The sequence below is a fragment of the Cydia fagiglandana genome, chromosome 19, assembly GCF_963556715.1.
Source record: "Cydia fagiglandana chromosome 19, ilCydFagi1.1, whole genome shotgun sequence".
Classification (NCBI taxonomy): domain Eukaryota; kingdom Metazoa; phylum Arthropoda; class Insecta; order Lepidoptera; family Tortricidae; genus Cydia; species Cydia fagiglandana.
Genome location: NC_085950.1, coordinates 1,441,121 through 1,461,905, shown reverse-complemented (window position 1 = coordinate 1,461,905; position 20,785 = coordinate 1,441,121). Strand labels below are relative to the sequence as shown.

The 20,785-nt window shown below is 40.3% G+C and overlaps 4 protein-coding genes across 4 annotated transcripts in view; 2 read left to right on the top strand and 2 right to left on the bottom strand.

Moving 5' to 3' along the window:
• Positions 1 to 20,785, bottom strand: part of LOC134673873 (uncharacterized) — a 244,826-nt gene that overhangs the window by 180,978 nt on the left and 43,063 nt on the right. The gene's annotated exons all lie outside the window — the stretch shown is intronic.
• The window catches only part of LOC134673871 (oocyte zinc finger protein XlCOF6-like), a 233,302-nt gene continuing 216,877 nt past the window's right edge, over positions 4,361 to 20,785 (top strand). The window contains exon 1 of the mRNA XM_063531922.1: positions 4,361 to 4,631. The gene's annotated coding sequence lies outside the window, so the exon portion shown is untranslated. The remainder of the gene's footprint in view (positions 4,632 to 20,785) is intronic.
• Positions 8,463 to 12,317, bottom strand: LOC134674162 (uncharacterized protein K02A2.6-like). The gene has a single exon (XM_063532217.1). It carries the CDS (start codon positions 12,315 to 12,317, stop codon positions 8,463 to 8,465), a length of 3,855 nt encoding a protein of 1,284 aa, XP_063388287.1.
• Positions 15,215 to 16,857, top strand: LOC134673861 (gastrula zinc finger protein XlCGF26.1-like). The gene has a single exon (XM_063531903.1). The coding sequence runs from the start codon at positions 15,225 to 15,227 to the stop codon at positions 16,836 to 16,838; it is 1,614 nt and encodes a 537-aa protein (XP_063387973.1). The 5' UTR covers positions 15,215 to 15,224; the 3' UTR covers positions 16,839 to 16,857.

Sequence of the window (20,785 nt, the reverse complement as noted above, 5' to 3'; positions counted from 1 at the left end):
TAACTATGCACGATTAAGGAAAGATCCTGGTCAAACTATATATTTAAATGTTATCCTAATATCCCACATACATAAGACGTATGGTCACCCTAATTAGAAAGAGATACAACGGCCCACCTTGACTATCTCATGTGGACACACTTTTTGGCCAATGTCCGCCATCCAGTTAATCTTTACGTCCGTGAAAAATACATACTTGACATTGACAGTCTTGACAGATACCACAGACATCCTATAATAAGTATTACCCCGGCTACCATAGACTTATAATATATATAGACGGTGTCATAGCGAGCTGTCACTGTTGCCACTTTTGTTTAGTGTACGATTAACAATGTGGCCCACGTTGCTGTAGCCATGTCGATAAAGTCATATCGTTAAACTATCGACATTTCTTGCAATTTTAATTGTACTTCAAAGGCTTAACGATACCTAAAATGACCAAAAACGCGTTTATTCTTTATTGTGGTTATCAGATCACAATTTTATAGTCACGCCCCAGCAGGGAACCAAGGGAAAGTTCAGATATTTAATTAAAATACATAAATACCTCCTAAAATAGGTGTTCCGCAATAATTGAATTATATTATTATATTATAATATATTCATTATCCATTAGCATTTCAATTATGTTTATGTTTAACGAAGATATTGAAGCTTCAATTAATCTCTATTTCGTTCCGCTGTGTAGCGTTTATCGATATATAACATGATTAAAATCGACTTTTCACATCCCTAAAAGAGCACACATATACGCTTTTACGCACACATACACAGCCTGGGCGCATCAAGAAAGGCAACACTTGATTTGAAGTCCACCTTGTCAACAGTATGGTTGTCCTTTTTTGACAAACGGCATTTTAAAAGAGCGAGGAGAGAGAAATGATACTAGTTGCTGCGTCGTGAAAGAGAACAGAAAAGGTTGGGCCCTTACCGGCTACACACGTAACGATAAATCGTAGCGATAAAACTGTGCAGTCCGATTTACGCCATTTTATCCACCGTGTGTATGACAAATCGTTACGATAATCGACAACGATTTGTCATACACACGGCAGATATACTTGGTCAAACCAATTTGTCAGTCAGTAAGAACCAGGAAAATTATACTCATCCTATTCTTTTAGGTGCTAGTATTAGTGTAAGACAAAGATAGTATGATTCTCTCTCTCTATGATTGAAATGAGACAGTCCTTTAGCCTCCTCCACACTCGTGCACGGATCGCGGCGCGAAGCCGCGAACGCGAGTGTGGCGTCGATTTTCGCAGACAGCGAAATCGATTCCACACTCGCGTTCGCGGCTTCGCCCGCGATTCACGCGCATAGTCTGGAGGGGGCTTTTGACAAACTTTAAAACTGCGCAGTTCGGACTGCAGTTTTATCGCTACGATTTATCGTTACGTGTGTGGCTTACATACAGGTGATTCAGGACACGTGAGCAGGACTAACACTGCGCATTTCTAAATTATAAGCAACGCTTCGTATAGCCCCCTCCAGACTATGCGCGTGAATCGCGGGCGAAGCCGCGAACGCGAGTGTGGAGTCGATTTTCGTAGACAGCGAAATCGACTCCACACTCGCGTTCGCGGCTTCGCCCGCGATTCACGCGCATAGTCTGGAAGGGGCTTATCAGTGAGGTTAACGTTAATTTTCTAGTCGTGTAGAAAAAAAAGTTATTAATTTATTTACGACATGCATGGTCACCCTAAATACTCTTTTCTGAAAAAAAAAAAATATTCAGCTGGTATTATTAAGCCCCCTCCAGACTATGCGCGTGAATCGCGGGCGAAGCCGCGAACGCAAGTGTGGCGTCGATTTCGCAGATTGTTCACGCCTTCGCGCCTTGTTCTCCGTTTTTTGTCGGTATTTCGGCCCGCGTCAAAAGCCCGCTCCACACTCGTGCGCGAATCGCGGCGCGAAGCCGCGAACGCGAGTCTGGAGTCGATTTCGCATATCAGCGAACTAGACTCCACACTCGCATTCGTGGCTTCGCCCGCGATTCACGCGCATAGTCTGGAGGGCGCTAAAGGAGACGCGAAGCGCGAACTTGCAAGACTCCACATTACACAATATTTTGGCTCCTCTGTGGCAAGATAAATATGAATTATAATGATTATATTATATTAAGCAGCTATATTTTACGGTTTTACAATAAAACAAAATGGAAAAACAGCTAAATCACGTATGATGCCATAGATAACTAACAGTTAAACTCGATCAGCTGATGCTTTTCCGCCATATTGCCGCAAACCAAACTGCGAAATCGCCGTGAAGTGTGCGAGTGTGGAGTCTTACGTCAACTTCGCGATATGTTCGCTCCGCGACGTCGCGCCGCGATTCACGCACATAGTCTGGAGGGGGCTTAACTACATTCATTAATCTGTACAACATAAAAATATATCTTAGCAAACCAAAGAGCATATAATCACTACGTTTTAAGAGTCGGCACTCTCGAACAATCCTCGAACAGTCGAACCGAATTATGAACGTACATATCCCAACACACCAAATACAGGCTTAAAGATCTCGCATCCAGGCCATAATTGTTAAAAAAAGAAAAACCACACAATACTACCAACACAAAAAAAACAACGCTAGGGCTCGACACTTCCAGTACCTACTGTTTATCGATATCGATAAATGTGCGATACGTGCTGCTGTATTTACCTACTGTACTACCTATTAATAAAATAAAAGAACATATATATATATAAACAATTTTATTTTACATGATAAAAATAACATAGTTTATTATTCAAGTAGGCATATTACAATATGCTGAATTCGCGCGCATTCTTTTTTAATCTGGTCCCTTTTTATTGAAGGCACTGGATGGAGAATGATTTCCACAAATGAACTTGTTTCCATTCAGCTTTTGAATAGGTAAATAAATACGCCAAATCCTCATTTACTTTTCCTCAGCTTTGCCCATAATCGACATCTGAAATAAAGAGATTATCGATAAAATTGGTCGTACACTATTCGTGTCATAGGTTACTTAGTTTTTTACTTAAAAATACTTTATTCACAAAATATTTTCGTTTTAATCATGGATTGTACACGACTAAAACTAATTAAATTAGTAACTGTTAACGACTCAAAGTAAAAAATGAAAATATTGCATACAAACATCAGTTTACCGACCTGTTCGGATCAAGTTGGAAATTTGGCCAAAAATGCGTCAGTAGTTAGTCTTCTTACACACCCACTACAAACTTCACATTTCCTTAAAGATTTGGCCCCCATTTAAATAACAGCTAAAGTTATTTTACCAATTACAATAAAAAATAACCACGTATTTTCACGTTCACGACAATTCAAATGACGTTTGACGTTTTACTACCAATCATACCAACCTAAAGAAAAGTAAGTATAATACGTCTATGTTAAAAGCAAGTATGGTATGTGCCACTAAAATGCAACAGCAGTCATTTTAATTCGATAAGATTATTTCTATGGCTCAATGTTGGTAACAAGGGCTTTCATAATTTATCAAAGTATGGGGTGTCGATGGGCTGTAGCAAACGTTGTGTGTTGTTCGCCAACAGTTTTCATAATAATTGTGATTCAAAAGGTTCGCATGTCATGCCGAATATTCGGTATTCGGCCGAGAGAGGGGCCGAATATTCGGTATACGGCCAAATTCACTATTCGGGGCATCTCTACATATTTAACTACAGTATAATTTTCCATTCAAATTTTGTCATAAGTTGTGAATTTTGTGATATGCCCAGTTGTATTATAAGGGGCATTATCTATGAAAAAAAACCGGACAAGTGCGTCGGACTCGCCCACCGAGGGTTCCGTACTTTTTAGTATTTGTTGTTATAGCGGCAACAGAAATACATCATCGTGAAAATTTCAACTGTCTAGTTATCACGGTTCGTGAGATACAGCCTGGTGACGGACGGACGGACGGACGGACGGACGGACGGACGGACGGACGGACAGACGGACAGCGGAGTCTTAGTAATAGGGTCCCGTTTTACCCTTTGGGTATGGAACCCTAAAAAGACCTTGTTATCGATGGCGCTTACGTCGCACAGCATCGGGCGGAATTGTATTAATATCAGAGCATCGTTAATAATGGCGTAAGCGCCATCGACAATAAGGTCCCTTTTCATAGACAACGTCACATATACATAGTTGTACCTTTGTAGATTGCAATAAGTCTTGTGGGATAGGGTCATAGGGGTTGATTGAAGTGACACAAGTAATCTTACTGTACATACATGCATTGCAGGTGCTACCAGTACCAGTTACAGCTACAGCGCACAACATGCCACTAGAGACAGCATGTGTTGAGGAGACAGAGGCGGTGTGTCTGAAGGCGGGGCCCGGAGAGTTGTGTGTAAAGACCGAGCCCAGAGAGGTGTATGTGCAGACAGAGCCCGAAGAGGTGTGTATTAAGACAGACCCCGGAGAGGTGTGTGTTAAGACGGATCCAAGAGACGTGTGTGTCAAGACTAAGCCCGGAGAGGTGTGTGAGAAGGAGGAGCGGGAGTGCGAGGACAGCGTGCTGCGCGGAGTGAGCGCGGCGGCCGCGCAGGCCGGACTGTACACCGACCATGAGGTCAAGGACGAGCTCGTGCTGGGCCCCGAGGAGTGGCACCGCCCTAAACTGCTTCAAGGTCAGTTTATTACAAAATCTTATACTATAACATTAACTGTCTGTTACCTACTTTTCTTGTACCTATATATATCAAGGTTCAATCAAAATGTTTTTGATGATATAGGTGTAATATAGGGACGCCCGGCCGGAAGCAGGCGGGCTGTCGATCGCGTGTCGCGTTCATTCAGCCCAATTCCCTAGAGTTAGAGCTGCAGGTTACTGTCCCGGCGCCATTCCCACACTGTTCTCAAATCTTCTTGTTTTCCTGCAGAACAGAAGGACATCTTTATGTTCGACGTCCTTTAGTTCGTTCTCTTCCAGTGTGCAGAGATGTGAAAAATACTTTATAAAAAGTATTTAAATACAAAATACAAAATAGGTATTTTAAAAATACAAATACTTTGCGATAAAAGGTACTCTGAACAGTGAATACCTAGTCTGAATTAAAAAGTTTACTCGGAATTTCCGAGTTGAAAAGGCTCTCTTTATTCTTTGAAAACAGTGTGTCAATCAGTCTTCTATCTAAAGTGCAAATTTCTAATTGTTTGCTCATATTAACCGTAGGATGGATGGATGATGGTTTTTAACGGCCAATTTTTAAAAGCATTAATTTAGATTTGTAATGTTTTACAGCTAGTATAATGCCTCTCGTTGGTGTGATAAAAACGTCTCGTTTGTGTTTCACCAGGGCAGAAAAGTTTGTTCTCTCCTCTCGTACCTTGAAACCCTCGCAACACTCAAGATTCCACTTTTTTAACCACTCGCTACGCTTGTGGTCATGTGCGACGTTACTAAACAGATTCAACAGTTCCATGTTAAAAGAATGAGAGAGTTGCCAGTACTGTATCAGAATAATGTAGGTGGGAGTTACATCAGAAGAGATGTAACTCCTACCTACATTAGAGTCTGGCTAGCCAAAAATTGTTGACAGATATTTCGTTGTTGTATCACCAATTGTCTATGATTTAAAAAAAGCTAAAAGTCAGTTGTCAATTTATGTCATTAATTTAAATTGTTTGCGGTTTATAAGGGGTTTATTTTAAATAATATTAATAATTTATATACTGAGTGAGGTTCGCTAACTATTATTTAAGCTCGTAAATAATTACGATAATGTGCGAAGTATCGATATATATTTTGTCTCTTCTTCCGTTAGTCATTATTTTGGTTTTATTGATATTCATTTCGAGGCCGATACATTTGCTCGTCGTTTGTAGTGATTGCATCATATCCTGTATTTCTTCTGACTTGTTCGAAAATATTGCGATGTCATCTGCAAAGCAGAGATGGTTTAAGCTTTTTCCGTCGATTTGGATGCCTTTATTTCTCCAGTTAAGCGATTTAGTGATGTTATGTAAGACGGCAATGAATAGAGTCGGTGATATCGGGTCCCCCTGTCTTACTCCTCTTTCTATCCTTATTTTTTTACCTGTGTTTTCGAGCTTAATTTTACTTGTAGATAGACTGTATTAAATGAAACACAATGGCGTTCATGCAAGACTGTTTTATTATAGATAGTGTGGGTGGGTACATATACTCATTTTTATACCTACCTACATAAGTACATACATCACATTCCTCCTCTCAGAAAAATATAAGAAACAAAGCAGGTAACAATTTAACAAACCAAATAGAGACTTATAGATATGCGCCGTAAGGTACATTTAATAATAATTGATTTCTAACAACGACAAGTGCTTGTTACTATCCAGTCACATACAAACATCAGTCGGCACCTTATGTGTTAAGTAATACAAGATTTACTAAACTATGATTAGTACATAACTCTTATCTACATATAACTATACACAGTAACACGTATCTATTTCTCTTGACAGGTGTGAGGTAGAATAAACTACTTATTTAATTAAACGTTAAAAACTAGGTACTTAGTAAATTAAACACAACTTTATACTTATAACTATTTTTAACTTATAAGTGAATAGGGTTGGGTATTGTGGTAAAGTTCTATTAGGTATTTGCAGCCTTAATTAATTTTGTACATGTTTACAGTTTTATGAAATATAATAATGCCTCTGTATCTTACGAGTATTACTAATTAGATGTATTTATACATATTCTCATTAATTTATTTTGTTTCACTATTAATATTAAATTTACATACGGACGGAGATAAAAAAAAGGCAGTTTTTTTTTAATATTTTTTTTTTATAAATGGTGTTATTATGCGTTTATCTTACCTACTCGTGCTTACCTAAATTTTATAATTGATTTTAGCACGCGGGCGCAGCGCCCTCGCCTGCTCCGTGCTCGCGACCGGCTCGCGGGCCGGCGTGCCCGGCGGAGGCAGTAGGGCCCTATTCGACTCATCCTTTTCCCATGATGCTGTAACACGGGTGTTTTGAAAGGGGGTAAAATAAATGAATGGAAAGCTCCGGCTTGTCTAAAATGGAAACAGCCATGTTAACAAAATAAAACTAAATCAAAATTAAATAAAATACACTAAATGGAAACCTTGCTGTAGGAAAGCTAGGAGGAGAAACAATTAAACAAATTGATATCTAACAAACTTTATTAACCTAAAGTTATAGTGTAAAAGCTCAGTGGTAAAGTTGGGTCGCTTCACAGGTTCAAGTTATGAAGGTTTACACCAATTAATTAAATACTAAAAACTAAATTTCGAAAATACCTAAGTTTTATGCACCAGAACTTTCAAAACTTTAAACTAAATTTTATTAAACCATTTTAAATTTGTAGTTGAGCGCTGATGCTACTCAAAAGTTATGCAACGGACCGACCTCAAAGCTGCTGCTGGAACCGGAGCAGCGGGGAGCGAGCTCGCCTTTCCCCGGGCAACTGGCTGCTACCCAGGTTGGAGCAGGCCGCTGCAGATGGCGTGGAACAGATCCCACAGCCCCATTTTAAAACTTCAAAAAACATCTTCAAAAGAAATATAAAAACATCGAAAGCTTCTAGAAACATCTTGAAACATCTAGAAACATTCTAGAAACATCTAGAAACATTCTAGAAACATCCCGGCTCCTGCAAAGCGAGAAAAGGATATATTAGCCGATGCCCTTTATGGCCGCTAGAGAAAAAATGAAACAATTGGAAATTTAGCTCACCGCACTGGAAGCTGTTAGGACTTCTGGCGGAGCGCTCCCTTCCCTCGAGCAGGAGTCAACTCTGTAAAGAACCAAAACTTGGTTAAGAACAAACCCACAATGTTTCGCGCCATTGTGGAATTGATCACAACTAAATTCCATTTATACTTACTCAGTGGAACACACCGAAGGACTCGAACTGCTTCCACCATTTTGACCACCATGTGGAATGTGTGGTCTTATCACAAAATAGGGCTCATGCGAGCGTGCGTCCCCGGAGGGGTCCACACATCAAAAGTCATTGTCACCTCAGAATGACCTTCTCATATGTTGAGAACAAAAGGCTAAAAACAAAAGTAGGGTGCCAATCCCTTGAAGACACAAATTCTTCGAAATTTCTGAACTGATTAATCTAGAGAACTCTTTCTTGAGCCTAAGAAATATATTTTATCATTAAATCTAATAATGTTTCATCTCAGAGCCCCTTTGTACGTCTGTAATTTCCATGTTTTGTTTACATCAAAATTATTTTTTATCTAAAAAAATCATACCTAAATCATACAAAGTTTTCCTGGAGTGACAACATAAATATCTCAAGTTTTAATTATTTTTACTCATATGACAACCCCGACAACAGATAAGCATCAAAAGGTGCATCTGAATGCAACAGATTATGCAAAGAAGTGCAATCAATCGAGTTAGTTTGGGATATTGTTAAAATCGTTGAAATAAGAAAAGGAATTCAACCCAAAAATGTTAATTTAAAATCTAAGAAAATGTCTACGTTACAATGCTTCTGCATCTTTAAATTCTGGGGACTCTGGTCTGGAGAGAATTTCATTTTGCTGGCTCGGTGAAGGCAGGGGAATATCGGGTTCAGAAGATAAATTGTCACTGGGTAATGAGTAACGTACTACTTTTCTTTTGATAAGTTGGTCTATGTGTCTGCTCCCGTCTTGTTCGCCAACCTTCACATTATATGTCACAGCGCCAGTGCGCTCTGTTACTGAGCCCTCTGTCCACTTTGGACCATTTTTAGAATAATTTCTAACCAATACCTGGTCCCCTTGGCGTAGCTCGCGCGTGGTCCCGCCGGCGTGGCGCAGCTGTGCATTCTGCGCCGCCTGCACGCGGGCGGCGGGCGCAGCGCTGCCGGCGCGCAGCAGGTCCAGGCGCGTGCGCAGCCGCCGCTCCAGCATTGCCACGGCGGGCTCGCGTGCCGTGCTGCTGTGCGGGCTATTGCGATACTGCAGTAAAAATTTTAAAAGGGCGGTTTCTACGTTCTCACCTTCGGTTATGGCCTTTTTGAGTACCTTTTTAATAGTTTTGACTGCGTTTTCTGCGGCTCCATTACTTGACGGGTGGTATGGAGCTGTGACAACGTGGAAGACGCCATTTTTTTGTAAGAACATTTCGAAGTCGTGGGACGTAAATGGTGGGCCGCCGTCAGTGACGAGTTGTATGGGTAACCCGTACCTCGCGAAGACCTCGCGCAACTTGAGCGTCACGTGCGCGGCTGTCGTGCCGCTCGTCATTGAGAATACTTCGATCCACTTCGAATGGGCATCGATAAGGAGGAAATAAGTTCGACCATTATGATGTAAGAAGTCGGCATGAAGTCTAACCCAGGGTTCGGCGGGCCAGGCATACGTCGCGGGCGTAGCGCGCGGCGGCGCGTCCAACTCAGCGCGGCAGGCGTCGCAGGAGCGTGCGCGCCGCTCCAGGTCGGCGTCCAGTCCCGGCCACCACACGTAGCCTCGTGCAATCTGTTTCATGCGCACCATACCTACATGACCGGCGTGAACCTCCTCCACCACCTGTGCCCGCAGACTGCTGGGGATAACTACCCGATACCCCCATACTATGCAATCATGATCGATGTGCAGCGTGTCCTTGCGGTGAAAATAAGGTTTTTCATTTTCGATTTCCGTATCTGAAGGCCACCCGCTCATGACGTACCCGTACACTTTGCATAGTGTAATGTCTTTTTTTGTTTCCCTCGCCACGTCCCTATGGCTAAGAGGGAAAGTTTCTTCCACGAAGTGTAGATATGCCGCGTCGTCTTCGTCATTTTTCCTCGACCCTGCAGGGAGCGGTAGACGGGAAAGACCGTCCGCATTACCGTTTTTGTCCGTCGATACGAATTCTATGGTGAAGTCGTATGCTGCCAGTCGAACTGCGTACCTTTGTAAGCGGCTCGCGGCCGTCTGAGGTATGCCATGCTTCGGACCAAAAATGTATGTGAGCGCTTTGTGATCGCTTCGAAGGGTAAACTTACGGCCAAATAGGTATTGGTGGTGCTTGTTCACTCCGTACACGATGGCCAATGCCTCCTTGTCTATCTGGCTGTAGCGTCGCTCGGTCTCGCTAAGCGTGCGCGACGCGCAGCACACGAGGCGCTCGGTCCCGTCAGGATACCGCTGAGCCAGCACAGCGCCCAGTCCATAGGCACTGCTGTCCACGCAGAGAACCAGCGGCAGCGACGGCTCGTAATGTGCCAGCGCTGGACTGTTTAGCAACTCACCTTTGACTTGTTTGAAAGCCTGATCACACAAATGTGTCCACTGCCACCGGTTTCCCTTGGCAAGTAGAGCATACAGTGGGTGTAAAATAGTACTGATATTGGGTATAAATCGTGAATAATAGTTGACAAGACCCAATGCGGCTCTGAGCTGTGACACATTTTGTGGCACAGGTAAATTTTCAATGGCGGCTATTTTATCTTTGTCCGTATGAAGGCCATTTTTATTTATCCTATATCCGAGGTAACAAACCTCGTCTTTAAAGAACTCACATTTTTCGAATTTAATACGCAACCCTGCTTCCCTCAGTCGAGTTAAAACCGCTTTCAAATTTTTCATATGATGGTCTTTGTTTCTACCAGTAACACAAATGTCATCGATAAAGGCCACTACGCCCTCTAACCCGCTAAGCGTCTCTTCGATTAGTTTTTGAAATATTTCAGGCAAACACTTTATTCCGAATGGAGCCCGTCGGTACAAGAAAGTACCTACATGTGTTGTTATAGCGGTTAGAGGCTGTGAGTCATCATCGAGAACCAGCTGTAAATATGCGTTCTTTAAATCTAATTTAGTGAACTTTTCCCCTCCACTTAAAGCAGCAAATAGTTGTTCAATGCGGGGCAAGGGGTAGTGAAACTCTTTTAAACACTTATTTACAGTGACCTTGTAGTCACCGCATATGCGAATCGAACCGTCGCGCTTGATTACGGGAACAATGGGCGTCCCGTATTCAGAGGTGTCGACTTTATAAATAACATTTTCTGATTGCAACCTCTCAAGCTCACGTTCGACTGGCATACGCAGCGCTAATGGCAACGGCCGGGCTTTGCAGAATATCGGAGAACTATCTTTCAAATGCAAGTGTATTTTTGTTTTAAAAGTACCTAATCTGTCATCAAAGACCTCTGGGAACTCATTTTTTAATTTAAGCACCAGTGGGTCATTGTTGTCAGATATATTGTTTATTTTAATCGAAGCGAGATTTAATTTACGCAACCAAGATCGGCCTAACAAGGGCGGGCCGCCGTCCTCAATAACAAACAACGGTAAATCAGCTGACTCACTCCCGCTCGTCACATGCACACTGATGTACCCCAGTGGAATTATGGGTACTCTCGTATATGAATGGAACCTATCGTCATTCTTTTGCAAATTTAAATATGAAAAATGTTTATCGTAGAATTGTTTTGATATCGCCGATATTCTACTGCCCGTGTCAATTTCAAATAAAATATTACAATTGTCAACCTTAAGTTCACAATGATAAGGTCCATCTTTTATCTTACTTTTTACTGATAGAATCTTGTACATACCATCACTCATATCGTCGTCCGAACTATCACCATCAATGTAGTTCTGATACTTTGACCTGCCGGCACTTTCACTTTTCTTACACACTGTAGACAAGTGTCCTTTGTCCTTGCACAGGTTGCAAGTATATGTCTTGTAGCGACACTTGTTAGGCGCGTGTCCGTCCCGGCCACAGCGCCAGCAAGCGGGCCGCCGCTTGGCCGCCGCGGGCGCCTGGCCCACGCGGTGCAGGCCGGCCGCGCCCTGCCCGAGTCCTGCCGCCGGCGCCCCGCCACCGCCGCCGCCGGTCGCCGCTGTCTCGGCGTGCCGCTCGGCCGCTTCCAATGCGAGCGCCAACTCCACCGCCTTTTTGTAATCCAATGTGGGTTCCGCGAACAAGCGCGACCTCATCTCTTCACTTCTGAGGCCCGAAACGAATTGGTCGCGTATATTTTCCTCCAGCTTTGTACCAAAGTTGCAATATGTCGCAAGATGTTTTAAATTTTGCAGGAAAACTCCAATCGCTTCGCCTTCCGCTTGCCGCCGCTGTCGAAAAATATGCCTCTCGGCTATTTCTGACCTTTTAGGATCCAAATGGTTTTTTACAAGCTCCACTAGGCTTTTGAAGTCCTTTGTTTCTGGATGGTCAGGTGCACACAGATCACACATCAATTCGTAGGTCGCAGAGCCGACGTGCGTTACTAACGTGGCCACGCGGAACTCTTCTTTTATTTCATTCAGTAAAATATACTGTTCCACGAGCCGTACGTACGCGTCCCAATTCCCTCGACCATGTAGATCAAATTCGTGTACCTTTCCGTAAGGCATGATCACTAATTTCGACTAAAATTCACCGATTCGTCGCCAGTTAGACTGTATTAAATGAAACACAATGGCGTTCATGCAAGACTGTTTTATTATAGATAGTGTGGGTGGGTACATATACTCATTTTTATACCTACCTACATAAGTACATACATCACAGTAGAGTTGTTATATACGTATTTTAGAATATCTATGTATGTATTATGAATGTTGTAATCTGACAGTGCTTTCCATATGGCTTCATGGGATATAGTGTCAATCGATACAGAAGAAATAGAATATGTAGAGAGCTATATATATTTAGGCAAGGAAATCTCATTCGATAAGAACAGAGGAGTTAAAGAACTGGACAGAAGAATAACAAAATCATGGAGCAAATTTTGGAGCCTAAAAGAGGTCCTAAAAAGCAATCTTCCAATAAGTCTAAAGAAAAAAGTTCTAGACACTAGTTTACTGCCGTGCTTGACCTACGGCTGTCAGACTTGGACTTACACCAAAGACATAAGACACAAGATTCAAACTTGCCAAAGAGCCCAAGAAAGAAGCATACTAAACTTAAAAAGACTAGACAGAGTGAGGAACACCAAAATAAGAGAGAGAACGAGAGTCATCGACGCATTAGAACACTGTCTGAAAATGAAATGGCAATGGGCAGGCCATATAGCGAGAATGAGCGACCAAAAATGGACCAAACGAGTGACACTTTGGAAAGGGCCACAAGGAAAAAGAAAACCTGGCAGACCAACCACAAGATGGGTCGATGACGTCACCGACACCATACCGCACAAATGGCAAGAGGTAGCGCAGGACCGCTCAGAATGGCGGAGGCTGGGGGAGGCCTTTACTCGCGAAGAGGTCCACCAATCATAGTATTTAAGTTTTTTAATTTTAATATCAATAATTTTAATTAGGTATGTTAGCTATATTGTTATTTTTTAAGTTATTTGTTCATATTGTGTGGAATTAAAGGCTTTATTATTTTTTATTTTATTTTATTTATTAATGTGCGAAGTCGACGTGTAGCGTCGTATAACGAAAAACTGCAATGTTTACAACTCCTAACCAAATGTAAACAAATTAGAAGGTTGGTGCTCTATAAATATTTTGATACTTTAAGTACTAGTTCTAACATTTGCCTATTAATTTGATTAAGTACATGAATTTATTAATGCCTGAATCTCATAAATAGGACAAGTGTAGAAAGGAACGGATAAACTAAAAGTTCTGAAAAATATCTATAAATTCTAAATATTGGAACGTATACATATGTGTTTGTCCTTGACTGTACTTTAAATAGTGGTAGAAATTATGTAAGCTGACTTTGAGTGCACGTAAACGTTTATTTAACTTATTTCCTTAGGTACCTAACTTGTGCGAAGAATATCAAAAATATTGTCTAGTATCAAAACTACAATTCCTACTACACAAAGTGTGACCAGCCCAAGATTTTTAAAATTTCCCGCCAAAAATGTAGGTAAAATTTCAGTAGCCAGACTCTAGCTACTATAAAGTATTTTGAAAATAGAAAATAGGTCCCAAAAACTATTTCAAATAAAATACAAAATAGTTTTCTTCAAAAGGTATTTAAATACAAAATAGGTATTTTGCATTTGGTATTTGCATTTTAAATACAAGTATTTCAAATAAGTCACATCTCTGCCAGTGTGTCTCTACTGAATGTATTATATCGTTTTGGACGATAGAAACATTCAGTTAAATGAATGTTTCCGTCGTCTATTAAGATTAATTACGATTCATAAGAGCTTGTTGCTAGGCCTACATGAATAAAGTATATTTTGATTGATTGATTGATTGAATGTATGTAAACTGAAGGTCTTGAAACTAAATTATTCGTATGACTATAACAATATCCTTATGGTAATGAACGACGAAAGAAAACCAACCACTAGGGTTTCCGGTTTCTCGACCTTTTTAATTTCTCGAGGCACGGGAATTCTCGACCAAGATTTCTCGAGTTTCTCGAGTATCTCGAGAAATTTTGAAAGCTCCAAAAAACACTATGTTATATTTTTTTTTTGCTTTTTTACAAATCAAACTCGTAGGAATCGTAGGTGAGATCAATAATCAAACATATGGTACATTTTTAGTCACCATAAATTGCACTTAATAATCAAAAATACAACAACAAAAAAAAACTATACGTGAAAGCGTGCGCACCGGTGATGTGTTATGCAGTATGCTATAGTGTATTTCTTTAGGTATTCAACAAAATGTAAACATACACAATATGGTATTATATTAGGTAGCAATATTCAAGTCAATAAATTTAACTCGATGTGACAAAACTTACAGAAGTTTATAAGTTACTCAACGTAACAATAAAGCTGCTAAATATTGTAATATTTTGCTTATAGGAATATATCGGGATGATTTGATTTATCAATAGTAATTTAGTTTTGTAATATTTTTTATTACACTTATTACATGGTCCTATAATTCGTTACAAATTTTTCCAATAAAACGTTTTCCAATAAAAAGACACTACTTGAATGTCATGAATCATTATAGTTCAAAAGTTTCAAAACATGAAACGATAGGACACGGATCAAGGTAGTTTTTAATTTGGTTGGTAATAAATGATTGAAGTAGGTTCCTACCTGAAAATGTAAAAAAAAAATCGCGTATAAAACATCATGTGTTATACGCGTGTTTTCTTTCTACTTATCACAAGAGATTTATTTCTCGAGTTCTCGAGGCATTGATTATTTTTTTCCCGTCTCGACTTAGGACAAATTTCTCGAGATTTCTCGCCTCGGGAATTCTCGAGCAGAAACCCTACCAACCACCGAGGCTTACCTATACCTGCTTTTTTTTGTATTCGCCGAAAAACTTGAAATGGTAGTTTTTGTTTCAGTGTATTCGGAAGGCAGCGCCAGGGAATAGCTCGCGATGGTTTGTTCCGTAGTACGGGAGCGCCTTCGCAGCGACGCGTCTGTTCAGAGTGGAGACAAACCATACAGCTGTGAGCACTGTGGGAGACATTTCAAAAACAAGTGTATTTTAAGAAAACACATTCAACGCATGCACTTGTCGAATGGGCCAAAACAACATGCTTGTGATTTTTGTAGTTCTACATTTCAAACTAAATTCCTTGTATTAGAGCACGAGAGAATCGAACACGGTGTTACAAATTTCATGTGTGCTGAATGTGAGTATACAACGATTTACAAGAGAAGTTTGCGAGTTCATTTAAAAGCTCATTCTGTAGACAACCTTCTTAATTGTAAAAAAGGTCAGTTTAAAAGTGATTTACTCAAACACCAAGCGATACTCACTGGTGATCAGACACACCTAAGAATACACACCAAAAAAAACCATTTCAAGTGCAGTGATAAGTCGACCTTACGAAGACATGAAAGAAGACATACTGGCGAGAAGCCATATGCATGTAATGACTGTGATTACAAATGCCGCCGGCCATCAACCTTACAAAGACACCTGATGATTCATACTGGGGCCAAGCCATTTAAGTGTAGCAATTGCGACTACAAGTGCAATCGGAAAGCAGGCTTACGAGTTCATCAAAGAATACACACCGGAGAAAAGCCGTACACATGTAGTAATTGTGACTACAAGTTCAGGAGTATATCAAATTTACGACTACATGAAAAGACACATACTGGTGAGAAGCCTTTTCAGTGTAGCCAGTGTGATTACAAATTCACTCAAAAAGCAAACTTACAAAGACACCTGAGGACACACACTGGAGAAAAGCCTTTTAAATGTAGCCGTTGTGATTACAGAGGTCGTGATAAATCAACCCTACGCAAACACCAGAAGACGCATACAGGGACGAAGCCATGTAATGACTGTGATTACAAATGCCCCCGGCCATCAACCTTACAAAGACCCCTTATGATACATATTGGGGCGAAGCCATTTAAGTGTAGCGAGTGTGACTACAGCTGCAAACGAAAAGCATACTTGCTAACACATCAGAGGATCCACACCGGAGAGAAGCCGTATACATGCAGTCATTGCGACTACAAGTGCAGTCAAAGCTCAAGTTTACGAAAACACGAAATAAAGCATACTGGCGAGAAGCCATTTATGTGTAGCTACTGTGATTACAAATGCAGTCAGCCATCAACCCTACAAAGACACCTGATGATTCATACTGGGTCCAAGCCATTTGAATGTAGCAAGTGCGACTACAAGTGCAATCGGAAAGCAAGCTTACGAGTTCATCAAAGAATACACACCAGAGAGAAGCCGTACACATGTAGTAGTTGTGACTACAAGTTCAAGAGTATATCAGGTTTACGATTACATGAAAAGACACATACTGACGAGAAGCCTTTTCAGTGTAGCCAGTGTGATTACAAATCCATTCAAAAAGCAAACTTACAAAGACACCTGAGGACACACACTGGAGAAAAGCCTTTAAAATGTAGCCGTTGTGATTACAGAGGTCGTGATAAATCAACCCTACGAAAACACCAGAAGACGCATACAGGGACGAAGCCTATAGACGTAGCAACTGCGAGTACAAGTACAGCCTGAAACAGCACCTTTGAAGAGACTAGATCTTATTTAATATTCATTCATTCATTAACCAAAAATAATTAAATAAATTTAGGTCAAAATAGGCCAAACCAACCACCAAACCAAACCAAAAACTAGGTATATTTATTATTTAAAATGTATTCTAGTAAAGTATTTAAATACGAAGGCACGTTTTTGAGCATTTGTTGATTACAAAATATTTTATTTTTATCATGGGTCTGATTTGATTGACTCTAATTACATTAATTAATTCTGTTCAACATAAAAATATATCTTAGCAAACGTTGTGCTTTGGTGGCGAACAGTTTTCATAATAATTGTGAATCGAAATGTTCGCATGTCATGCCGAATATTCGGTATTCGGCCGAGAGGGCCGAATATTCGGTATTCGGCCAAATTCACTTTTCGGGGCATCTCTAGTCAGAACTGGCCCGCACCCTACGCGACAGGAGGTTCACCGCTTCCGCATTGTGGTGTAGAAACAGTCTGCCCTAGCTTCAGCAAACATTCCCGATGCGCTGCAGTAGCGAGTAGTTAAGTTTTAAGTTAGGTCAACTCTATAGCTTGCCGTGGCAGTACGCCTAATGGGAAGCCTGTCTAGTGTTTTTAGAGTTCCGTACCCAATGGGTAAAAACGGGACCGGGGCAAGGCCCAAGCTGCCGGTGGTCAGGGCTGTAGAGAGAGAAACCGGCGGACTATCCGCGCCGTGTCCAAGATCACCGCCTTCTGCATGTGGCCATTGATCCAACCACCTAGCGAGTCTCTAGGTGGTTAATTCTTATTATTATTACAAAAAACGATCATTATACGATAAGTAGTAAGCTGAAATGTCATGTATATTTTAACTTTTTTTTTTTTTATTATGTTGCACTGTTGGCACTGTGTGAAAATTGCATAAACGAGATGAATAAACTGAACTAAACTAATTATCTGGACTACTAATTAAAGCTATCGATTTGAAAGGAATAGTTTTATATAAACCAGGCTAATCCGAACGCATTGAAGGTGTTATTTTTATTTATTAAATATGGAAAATGCTATGTCGGTAAATACCTTTAGGTATTTAAATTGAAGTAAACAAAATCTACCCTCAAATGGCTCCTTAAGCCAGTTGAGGGTAGATGATAATGTAGGTTAAAGTCAGGTCGTTCGGTGACTGATCCAGGCGGTTTTGTATTTGGTTGGTTAACCAATAAATGTTATAACTACCCGAAAATGTACAAATTGTTTGTTTACTTTTATTTAAATACCTAAAGATACATCCTTTTATTCATAAACGCGCTACAATTCTCGATTAGCTAATAATACTTTGTCTTTATCTGTCATTTTGACTTGTATGTTTGTAAGAAAGGGATAAAACATAATTTATCTAAATAAGGCCCGTAAAGCCCATAAATAAAAGGGGACAGAGTATACATAGTTACTAAACTGCATAACGTAATTCAAGACCAAAAAAAGGAAAGAAATGTTGCCACTTTTTTACTATCGCGTCTTGTATTTATATACAAATAAATAAAAGTACTTTTCTCAAAAATGGACGGCAAAGTCGACTTTGCCGTCTAAAAACTAGGTCGCGAAGCGCGTAGTTTATGGTCAGTCAAAAATTAAAAAGTTAAAAACATTGCAGTCTCGATTTTGGGACTGCAATGTTGCATACAAATTCCATTATTTGTCGAGTTCCAAACTTTTTAAAAGTTGAAATGACCATATGAAATGAAGGCACAGGCCCATTAAACAGCCAAACAGATGATTAGTACCGCGACTATTTAGATGTCTCAAATAGGTTGGCGTATTTTTGGCAGAAAAATACACTTCAATTTTTTTATAAAAAAAAAATAAAAAGGCGGCATGGGCTTATTCTGTCAAAATATATATGTAAGAACGTTGCTTTTGTAAAATATTTCCATGATATATATATTTCTTGCACCATTTTTGAGAAAAGCACTATATATGACTCGGCTGGAAGGCTACTTGCTGGCTTCGGATTCAATTAAACGGACTCCCAAGGTCGTCCGTTTAAAACGAATCCTCAGCCTGCAAGTAGCTACTTCCGAGCCTCGACAATAATGTACTATTTTTAAATAGTAGGAGTAAAATTACTAATGAATAAATTATCTTAGCGTGATTATTTATCAAGAGGAATTTATAATTTTACAAACAAATTATTGCAGTGGCAACATTGTCTTACTTTTTTTGGTCTTGAATTACGTTTTGCAGTATAGATCCTATCTCGCATAGGACTATGCAGCCACGAACGAACGCAAGTGTCGTCGCCAAGATTCTTAACCCTTCTTTGCATGATGGTGGAAATATCCATCATAACATTGTTCTATGAATTAAAGTTACTTTTGGAGGTGATTGATATTTATTTCTAAGGCAGTCAACATTCAACACTAATCTATTTACCGATTTCATATTCAAATGTATACAGTATTTTAATTAATAAAAATTACATTTGCTTTGAGACGAAAATGTCGGAATACTCGGAATCTTGGAAAAACTCAGATGTAATTGATTTTTAGCATGTGATTTTCTATATTTAAAAAGTTTATCAAAGGTATATCACAAATAGCGTACCTTTCCGATGGTAGTACGATTTTTCATATATATCTTACTGAATATTTTATATTTACATAAATATGATTTACCCTATGCAACTTCTAGCACTGATTTTGCAGTGAAAATCGATGTTAAGTTAATTAATGATTTCCCAGAATCAGCAAACAATTACGTGACACGTGTAGTAATTTCGGGCAAAAAGAAAAAATCATGCAAAGGGGGGCGACTTGTAACATTTCGGTGTCACACTCATCCTGGCCGCAGACTTTCGGAATTTTCATTCGGTTCCCTTACGGAATGATGACAGGCGGGAATGGGACGTCGCTCTACAAATTCATAGCGCTGTCTCGCTTGCACATGTCATTCCGTACGGAAAATTCCGAACGTCTGCGGCCTCCCTACAAGGGATTCACGAAACCCGATAGCCGAGAAGCCCGCGGCACAAAACAGGTACAGAAGTCAATCACATGTACGAGTATGTACCCACCGGTCGCGGTGGAAATCGCTGGGCCGTGGTGTTCGGAGGCAAAGAAGTTTGTTGGAGACTTGGGAGCGGCGTCTACGTGACAGAGGATGCGATCCACGTTCAGGCTCCTACTTAGTCCACAGATATCGCTTGCCACCCAGCGCGGTAATGCCGCTAGTATCTCTGGCACTTTTGGGCTGGGTGGGGGTCGGAATGGGGCTGATAGTATAAGTAGGATTGTGTATTAATAGTGTGCTTTTTTTAAGGTAGTTTTAGTGTCTTTGTTTGTATTTTTTTAATGTCTATTATGTGCATATTTGAATTGAATTGAAATAGCCTTTATTCCTGACATATACATTTTTACATTTTCTTTTACACTATACGACTATTTTTCTATGTTTTATTTATTTATGCTTCTACTCTTTTCTTTTATTTTTCTTTGTCAGGCTGTCCTTGACATAGGCCTCCTCCAGGCGACGCCACTCCTCGCGGTCTTTTGAGAGTTTTCTCCAGTCTGCAGGAAAGTCATCTTCCCATCTTTTGTACGGTTTACATTGTGGTCTTTTCTTTCCTCTTGGGTACCACTCTGTGACATCTTTTGTCCATTTGTCCTTTTGTGAGCGCATCATGTGCCCTGTCCACTTCCATTTAAGTGTCCGGATTCTCTGGGAAACGTCTTCTATTTTGGTCGTTTTCCTAATATCTGAGAGTCTGCATCGGTCTTTTAGTTTTATTCCCAGCATACTCCTCTCCATACTTTGTTGAGTGACTTTGACTTTGTGCTCATTTTCCTTGGTTAAGGCCCAGGTTTCACAACCATTATGTTAATACTGGAAGTATACATGAGTTGTAGATTTTTCTTTTCCCAGAGATTGGCATTCAATTTCAATTTCTTTATTCATAACGTAAGTTACATGTC